Raw genomic sequence first — 9,391 nt, 5'->3', positions numbered from 1 at the left:
TGTAGCTGCTGTTAATTGTTTTATTCTTTGAAGGATTGAAGATGAAATGGAGCATTTTCAGGGACTGACTGAGATGAACACTGAGAAATGATAGGTTTTATGGTCACTCAACACTAGAAGAAGCTACACCATGGCTCTGCCAGTTCTCCTGGCTTGTATTTTTTGAACTTTTGTGAATTTTGTTATTATAAATGTTTCCCCTACTTTTCCTCATATATCAATTAGGACCTTTGTTTTTTATATATTTATGATTCGAACTCTTTTTGGGGCAACATTTTCGATTCGAAAGTTTCTTTTCTTATGAAATTTAGTGTTAAAATTATATTTATGAGAACAGATTTTAGACGGACTTAAGGGCATGTATTATATATTGTGAGATCTCACGTCGATTGGAAAGGGAAAACGAAACATTAAAGAGGGTGGAAACTTGAGACACGTTTTAAAACCGTAAAGCTGACGGCAATGCGTAATAGACTAAAACAGTTAATATCTACTAACAATATCATGAGATCCCACAGAGGATGTTTGGTGGATTATGAGATCCTACCGAGGATGTTGGACCCTCAAAGGGCAGATTGTGAAATCCCACGCAAGAGAGATGAACAAAACATTCCTTATAAGAGTGTAGAAACCTCTCCAGACATATTTTAAAACCGTGAAGCTGATGGCAATACAAAGCAGACAATATTTGCTAGCGATGGACTTGAGTCACACCATGTTATATAAAACGAGAGAAAATAGCTGAAAGTGAAAGACGAATATGAATGGCAATGAAAATCTCAAAATTTTACGATTACAAAAGGATAACTTAGTATCTCTAAACTGGTGTCTTGAACCATATAGCAGAATATGTACATGAAAGTGAACTGCAATTGCTATGAACATAGGAAGAGTATTGTTTCAGTAGGTTATGGAGTCATAAGGGGTCCTTAAACCTGGCAATTGCATCAAAAATCTCAATTCCATGAGCCAAGAGCACCGACGTAGCGCCCAATTCCACAACCAGACTCGAGTTCGTCTCTCTGTGGAAGCGGTCGAAAGAATCTGCACATTATGCAATTTGCATACTATGCTTCAGTGCTAAATGAACTTCACAATATTACATCTAAAATGATCTGCCTGCTGATAAGCAATGGCTGTTCATAATGGCTGTTCATATGCTTTCCAAGCTAGACCAACATTCTTAAACAGGAGTATTATGATGAAACCATTCCAACTCACTTTCAGCTGTTGCAATGCTACCAACATTCTTAAACAGGAGTATTATGATGAAACCATTCCAACTCACTTTCAGCTGTTGCAATGCTTCCCTGCTGCTGTGAAACAACATATTTACAAAGTTTATTAGTAATAATTCATCTTACGAACACACCGGGGAGGGAGAGTGTAACAGCCCAAGCCTACCGCCAGTAGATATTGTCCATTTTGGCTCACGGTTCTGCTAAGGAGAGATTTCCACACCCTTTTAAGGAATGTTTCGTTCCCCTCTCAAACTGATGTGGGCTTGGGCTGTTACAAGGAGTGTGTTGCGCAAAATACAATGGTACTGCAATCTAACCTGTTTAAGAAGTGCACTCATTAGGTCCTCCTCCTGACCAAAGTGTTCAGAAAAAAGGTCGGTTTGACTGCTAGTTTCCGAAGCTCGTTCCATTTTAACTCTCACCGAGCCATCATCGAAAAGAGGATTGAGTTGTTGACCCATACTTTGGGCATTCCCATTGTCACTTCCTTCTTCCAACAAGAACATGGCCTTGCCTACCGTAGATGTGTGCCTGTTATGTCCATTTTGTTGGCTAGAGGCATACCCTTGATGACCAAATGCTGCGGTCGGAATGTCAAGACTACCTTGCGATGCATCGAAGGTCACACCTACGTGTTGCAAGTCCCAATCTGGCTTCTGAGGATGCAGATCCCTAAACATATCATAGCTTGGCACGAAACCCTCAGATCCTTTAATATCTGAGATCGAGTTAACCTCGTCCGGGAATCTTCCCTTTGGTACAATACTCGACACCCCTGGTGTACTTTGAAGTGGAAAACTGTTACCAGGTAATTCTGCAGTTTGGTTCATGGGAAAATTTGACATTGTTGAGGCTGGTGAAATTAGATTGTAGCCTCCACCTCTGCTGTTAGTCGTAAATTCATTCCTAGCCAAAACCGAACCGGCGGTTCCATTCGGCAAAATCGACTGCTGTATTGTCGGTGGAAGCCTTGTAACGCTCGTTGCTGTACATTCATTTAGGATCTGTGATCGAGCTTGTGGTTGAGGTGTCTGCATCAGTTGAGAGCTAGTTTGGCCTCCTTGGGCACTAGCTTGCATTGTCATGTTTCCATGAGATTGTGCAGAGTGTTGCTGAAGATTAGCTAGCTGTTTCGGCTCCATCGTTGTCGGAATTCCATGAAGAAGATTCATTGGTTTACTTCCATTCAAATGTGGCTGTTGTCCATCACTGAATCTCAACTTCGGATTTTCGAAGCTAAAAAAGTGGTTCCTTTGGTCAACAAGAGGCATAGGCATGCCTGATTTCGCTGTAGACCGACCAAATCCCGCTGCTTGGAGCGTAGCAAGGCTCTGTGGCTGGAGTTGACCAGCAGCAGCGAGCGTTTGAAGATCAAGCCCGTTCAACGTCGAGCCAAATGCTTCTTGGGCACTCATGAATGTGTTGTTCAAATTACTTTGTTGCAGTGTCATTCCACTTACTCTTCTCAGGTAGAGGCGATATTTCTATGCATGAAAACGTGCAGCATATTTAGAATCTACTCGGAACGTTTCAAGCAGAGAGAACAAGATACACAAGAATTCATGAACATAAACGAGCTTCTTGATCGGTCCGTACCTGAAGATGGCTGGCAACGTTTTCTCTAGTGAGTCCAGGAACATTCATCAATTCGAGAATCTTCTTTGGAACAGCCTCTGTAATTATAGATCGTATTTTACAAAGTTTAGAGAACACTTAAACCCTCGAGAAGTCAAAAATCATGCTAAGAGTTCACAAATCCAAAGAACTAAGTGCAAGAAATAACGAGAAGAAAATCCATACTCTCGATTCCTAGCTGATTAACAGCGCCCACGAACTGTTGATGAAGCTCAACGGACCAAACAACCCTCGGTTTTTTTAGGGTCGATGAGTCATCCCTCTCCTCAGCATCGTCTATGTCCTCCTTCCTCCTCTTCGAGTTCCTCCAGCTTCCTTCATTAGCAGAAGATGAATAATCTGCTTCTTCATTCGCCTTTTGCTGTCGATCGACATCCTCAACACCAGATTGCTCCAAGTCCTTCCATTCATTCTTCCGCTTACGAACAACGTGCTGCCATATGTTCTTCAACGCTTCAATTCGAACAGGTTTTATTAAGTAGTCACAAGCACCATGAGTCACTCCCTTCATAACAACGTTTTTTCCGTCGTCCACCGACATCACTACACAGAACTCCACTCATTAGAAACCAGTCCCAATCAAGCTATCATTCACTATTATGAACTAACAATATGTATTCCTTACTAATCACAGGCAAGTCCATTTCAAGTCCAATGCATTCCAGAAGCTTGAATCCATCCATGTCTGGCATATGAACATCGCTCAAAACGATATCGAACCCGTTCTTGTAACGTCTGAGGACCGATAACGCATCCTCAGCTCGACTACATTTCGTTACTGAAACACCCAAAAACAAGACAAATTCTCCATTACTAACGGACATGTTCCCTAATCCAAAAACAACTCAAAATTATAGCAAACTCATGAACATTCAAACCAGCTCACGATCTCAAATCAAGAACCCTATATCCAAAATCACAAGAAACGATAGCAAAAGTGACAGAAATTTCACTCGAACGCTCAAGAAACAATCAAATCGCATAGGGGTACTTGAAAAACGAAGTGAATAACACAGATTCGAGAGAAACCGCTACCAAAAACAAAAAATATCCAAGCGGAATCGAAAAGGATACCTTCGTAGCGACAAATCCGAAGCATCTTCTCCAAGATCATAAGGCAGGTAGGATCATCATCAACAACAAGAACACGAAGGCCGGCCGGAAACTGGAGAGGAACAGATTCACTAGGTTTCCTTACAGAGCTCGAACTCGCCGTAGACATCGATCCCTCAAATCGATTCAGATTCACCCTTCAATACCCCAAATCTCAAACGAACGAAATCAATAAAAACGCCGAATATTGAGATAGCAGCATTTTATACTTCACTTTCGGCTTAAAAAGTGGGAAAAATCAAAAGAATCCATATGGGTTTGAGATGAAATCAGAGATAGAATAAGGAAATGAGAGTTTCCGAGAGGAATTTTATACAGAGCACTTGGAGATTAGAGCAGAACGGTTGAATAACCCTGTTCGATTTAGGGGCTCGTTGTTCATTGGATTATCGTAATATTTTATTCAAAGTGGGTCACTCCTGAGAGAGTGGATCCAGCTCATACAGGACTAAGATTTAACTAACCCATATATCCAAATCTACTCTTAAAAACTTTCAAATTCTTTACACTATTTTTCATTTTTGTTCTTTGTACAAATAAGAGACAACAAAATTGCACAAAACTAGAACGATCCACTTCCTTTCATATTAGGATAAGATAGCATCTTTCACGTAGTAGAGATTCTTTCTCCTATTTCGATCGCGTGTTTGATTAAGTTACTAGACACTATATGATAGAAATAACTCTCAACGTGCTCGTTTTTATGTTCTTTTTGAGTTCGAACAGAATCTGTACTCATTAAAAGCGGTTAGATTCTTTGTTTATAGTCATTTCAATCATCCTGTTGTCTTTTCTTCTACAATATATTGCATAATTTTTTACCTGACAAATTAATTGTGTTTTTCTATCTTTCGGCCGGGATAAGATATTGTTTATCTTATTCCATAGTTGCGAACATATCAACTATGCTTAGCCCTCTAAGGTTAGCTCGGAGATTTCCAATACTTAGTTCTCTTGGGTAGTTCGGGCATGTCTAGTCATCCTAAATTTTTGTAAATATCTCTTTTAGCTATGAGATTTTGATCAAATTTACATATTCATATAAAATATGTTATTTTATTTTAATAATAAAGTTGAAAAGCATCCCTATGCTTTATATTAAATATAGATCAAGTTCCTAGGAATATGCTGCATGTTTGATAAAGGAACGTTCTCTATTTTTCTCTTATTCAATTTTAGTCGATAAATTCAAATATTCAATCACAAAAACGATCACTGAAAACGACAGCCACTCGATTTCGATAAATTAACCTTTATGATTCATCGATGAAAATACCCACTTCCAACAAAACAAAACTATTTAGGATTACCAGAGTCTCATACGATGAAATTAGCTAAAAAAGAAAACATAAAACTAACTATCTCGTATCTTATGAAAAAAAATAGTCAAATTTCGATAGTTGACTTTGTCGTATTAACTACACGACGTGTTTAAAACACATATTTGAGGGTTCGAAAAGAGAAAAAGGGAGGATTTTAGGGTTGACCCAAAAGTCAATGCAAAAAATGGGCATTATTGCAAGAAAGGGCCCTTTTTGAAAGTGTCCCATAAATTGGAGAGGGACTAATTGATAAATATATAATAAATATTGGGGGGATGGGAAAATAAAACAAAACCCAAAATTCCAATTCTACCCTTTCCTTTTCAGTCGCATGCACTGCTTTTGAAGCCTCTGCTTTTTCTTCTTCTTTTTTTAATCTCCCTTAATTCCACGTCATCTACCTTTTCACCCACTCCAGGCTTACACGTGGCAATTATCGTCTCGTGAAACACAATTAGGGCTTGTCTGGCTGGGGTGTTCTGTATTTTCTTTTTAATTATTAATTATTATTTATTTGGGATTTTAAAATTGAAAATAAGCACACACACAAAATAATAATAATAATAATAATAATAAATAAATAAATAAATAAAAATCCCCACTTGGGTATTTGTTTATTTGTATAAATGGAGTTGAATTGCAAGAAAAGAAGTGAGCTTTTTGTAAAGTTTTTATTTATTTATATATTTATTTAAATTAATTAAATATACTGAAAAAGTATATTCTTTTCTTCTTTTTTTTTGGTTGCCTTTTGTGTCCCCTCTTGAGATGAATATGTTATATGTACATGTCATTGCCTCACTGTCAAAATCAAGTCACTACAGAATGAAAAAGGAAAAGGAAGTGAAAAATTTAATGAGCTCGGTTGATAGCGGTTGTAACTCTCGACCGTCCTTATCACTGCTAATTGAATACTAGTAACTTTGTTTGGGCTAGACTAGCTAACCATAAAGAATCCATCGGAACGATTTACCACCCACCAATCCATTCATACTCTTGAATCGAAACATTCATTATAGGAGTGTTGAAAACTCTCCCTAACATAAACGTTTTAAAACTAATGCGCAATACATAACGAGTTAAAGTGGATAATATCTGCAAACGATGGACTTAGATCATTACATGACATCAATTATTATCCATGTAAACCACTAACGCTCCCACTCACATCATAAGCTCACTATGACACAATACTCTAGCATAAAAAAATACATAATTAAAATCTATAAAAAAAATTAAATATTAAGCAAATTTCAAAAGATTAAACCCACAATTCAAACTGAAAAATACATCAATTTTGATTATAAATAAATAAATAAAAGTAAAAAAAAAAAAAAAAAAAAAAAAAAATTGGGAGAAGAGGAAGTTTGTGCTTTTGAGAAGAGAAAGCCACGCGCGGGCGCGAGTATTAAAGAAAGATGGAGTGGCGTGCACAGAAGAGCTTTTAGGGGGATTCAGGTGATTAGGACAACTGTGCCACGTGGCAACTAGTTCTAGCTACTTTCCATTATTTTTATTTTTATTTTTATTTTTATCATTACTATATATTTTTAACCATTACCTTAAACTTTGTTAAACATCTAATTATATTACTCAAATTTGAATTATTATGATTTTATATAGTCTTCGTGTTTCAATTTCGATATGAAACTGTGACGCTCGAGTAAAAGAGGCCTACATGAATAAAATAATATCATATTCAAATGAGACCAATTTTAATAATACCATAGTTAAGAAAGAATTTTAATAATACCATACTAAAAATGTGTACTTTTTTCAGGTGACTCAATCGTAAAAACCTTAAATTTAAGCATGTTAAAATGACTCGGGTTGGTCTGTAGAGCTAATATGATCATGTCTTAGGAAATTTAGGCAATGCCGAAACTATCGGGCGTCGAATTTGTAATATATCATGGCTTATAAATAAGTAATAGAGGAAAATAGATTAAATTTTTTAATTTAAATATGAAAATAAAATTTTTAAAAAATTTAAAATTTATTAAACACCAAAAATAAATTAAAGATTTATAAGATATTTTGTAAGCTAGGAAGAGATAGATATAAATAAAAATATTTTTAAAAAATCGAAATTAAATAAAAAATAATAAATTTAGAAATTAGAAGTTATAATTTGGTGGTAGCGTGTGGGACAGTGTTAAATCGGTAGGATGGACACGTGGGAACACGGACCACACGTACGACACGGAAGAAAAGTGGGCCAAAGTGAAACTATTTGGGCTGGGCTCCGCCGTCTTACATCAAAATTAGGCCCACTTCCAACGCACGTGCGCCCACGACGCGGTCGTGTCTGTTCATTTTTACATTTTTTATATTAAATTAATAATATATATATCAGTAGGGCTATCTAGAATCTGAATCCGTTAAAACCAAGTCGGTGCAGCTGGGTGGGCCCAAAACAATATTATTATTTATTATTTTAAAAATGGCTTTTTCATTTATCTATTCATCTGATTAGATGAGTAAAATGACAATTTAGTACTTTTATATGCATCAGAGCCGTCCATTTTGGGTGGGATGATGGAAATAGCATTTATTATTATTATTTATTTTTAGCGTTTTTTTAATCTTTTATATCTCAAGAAAATTAACGTCGTTCATTCACATTAACGGTACAATAATTTAGTTGAGTTGTTACAGAGTTCTAGGTAAGTTAGGTGTCGTGATTAGTATGTGATGTAGCTGATATGTAGGTGTAGAGCACAACGACGTACTGTTATGACTCTATGGATCAAACATTTTAATTTATTGGATATGACCTCTTCTTAGCCTCGTGTTTGTTGTTAGTTTTACTCGAACAATTAGGTTTCAGCTACTTGAGCTACGTGATTGGTTTAGACCGTAATTCACATGGGTCGATCAAATATCTAAGTTGACCTAGACTAATTAGTAGATACTGAGTAGCAAGCTATTTAGAAGAAGGAAACAAAACCCGATTCATCTTTAGTTTCAAGATCGTGGGACTAGGTAGCACGTGAGATTACAAGCAAGAGAGGCATTGGAAGAGAATAATTGAAAGAGAAATTGGAAAGTGCGTGTGAGGAAAGAAAGGCATTGGGAGGGGGCCCATAGCCATAAAAATGGACAACTTCCCTTCACCAAAACACACCCATTTGGCACCAAAATTCAACGCTTTTTCCCCCCTCAATTTTGCCTATTTCTTAGTTCTAAACTTCTTTTTCTTCAAAGGATTTACCCAAAAATGATAATATTAATGAAATAATGATCACCTCTTTCCACTGAAATAAAGGAGGAAACGATTTGAATCGTATTAGTTCGAAACATAAGTGGTGCATGGGTTAAAAGTCGAAAAAGACAATCATGGGAAGCACCAATGTAAAAAAGGGGGAAATTGGGAAGAAGAGTTATGATTGGAGTGGATTGGGTTGGGATGCCATGCCATGCCATGCATGCAATGTTACAAAGATCAAGAAGGGATTTGGGGAATCTTGATGAATCATAAAAATGAAAGCCAATGGTTTCTTAGTTGTAATGTGTGTGATAATTCCATGCATTACCCTTCAACTCAATTATTCATGTTTCAATATTCTCATCATTGCATGATGCTCATCTGTCATTTTGCCATAAAATATAATACATAATCAAAATAAAAATTTTAAATTGGTCGGCTTGTTGCTGTGGTTCGTTGACCAATCTTAGCGCGCGGGTACACAAAAAATAGAAAGAAACTGTTTTGTCGGTTACTTTTATGGGCTGATTGGGTTTGTTTTCGGCCCATTTATGCTGTGTTTCTTGGGCTTTAGCCTCATTGGAAATAAGGCCCAGCAAGAAACAGAGATAAGAAAAATGTTGACAAACAATAAAAAGAGAACTTGCTCTCGTTGAGAGTCGAACTCAAGACCTCCCGCTTACTAAACGGGTGCTCTAACCAACTGAGCTACGAGAGCTGTGCACAAACATTTATAATTTTACTTAATTCTTTCATAAAATTATTTGACTATAATTGAATTCGCACGTTTAAAACTGAACACTTATTAGGCGAGTAATATTCTTTGAATACTTTAACTAAAACAATCTTATAGCTTTTTCTGTTTTTTTTTT

The 9,391-nt window shown here is 36.6% G+C and overlaps 1 protein-coding gene and 1 non-coding gene across 3 annotated transcripts; both read right to left on the bottom strand.

The window, feature by feature from the left end:
• Positions 1-743: 743 nt before the first annotated feature.
• On the bottom strand, positions 744-4,401 carry LOC111475082 (two-component response regulator ARR2-like). 2 transcript variants are annotated; one of them, XM_023119783.1, is made up of 7 exons: positions 3,951-4,401; positions 3,502-3,654; positions 3,042-3,419; positions 2,838-2,914; positions 1,559-2,725; positions 1,276-1,316; positions 744-1,208 (listed from the first exon to the last, which is right to left on the bottom strand). In XM_023119783.1, exons 1-7 carry the CDS (start codon positions 4,096-4,098, stop codon positions 1,184-1,186), a joined length of 1,989 nt encoding a protein of 662 aa, XP_022975551.1. In that variant the 5' UTR covers positions 4,099-4,401; the 3' UTR covers positions 744-1,183. The 2 variants fall into 2 exon arrangements, with proteins under 2 accessions (XP_022975551.1, XP_022975552.1); XM_023119784.1 differs by having other exon boundaries at positions 1,276-1,313.
• Positions 4,402-9,163: 4,762 nt separating this feature from the next.
• TRNAT-AGU lies at positions 9,164-9,237 on the bottom strand. The gene has a single exon. It is a non-coding gene; the product is annotated as a tRNA-Thr (tRNA).
• Between the last annotated feature and the right edge of the window lie 154 nt (positions 9,238-9,391).

This window comes from Cucurbita maxima, unplaced genomic scaffold, assembly GCF_002738345.1.
Source record: "Cucurbita maxima cultivar Rimu unplaced genomic scaffold, Cmax_1.0 Cma_Scf00932, whole genome shotgun sequence".
Taxonomy (NCBI): domain Eukaryota; kingdom Viridiplantae; phylum Streptophyta; class Magnoliopsida; order Cucurbitales; family Cucurbitaceae; genus Cucurbita; species Cucurbita maxima.
The sequence above is the reverse complement of the archived record's forward strand: the minus strand, read 5'-3'. Positions and strand labels throughout refer to the sequence as shown.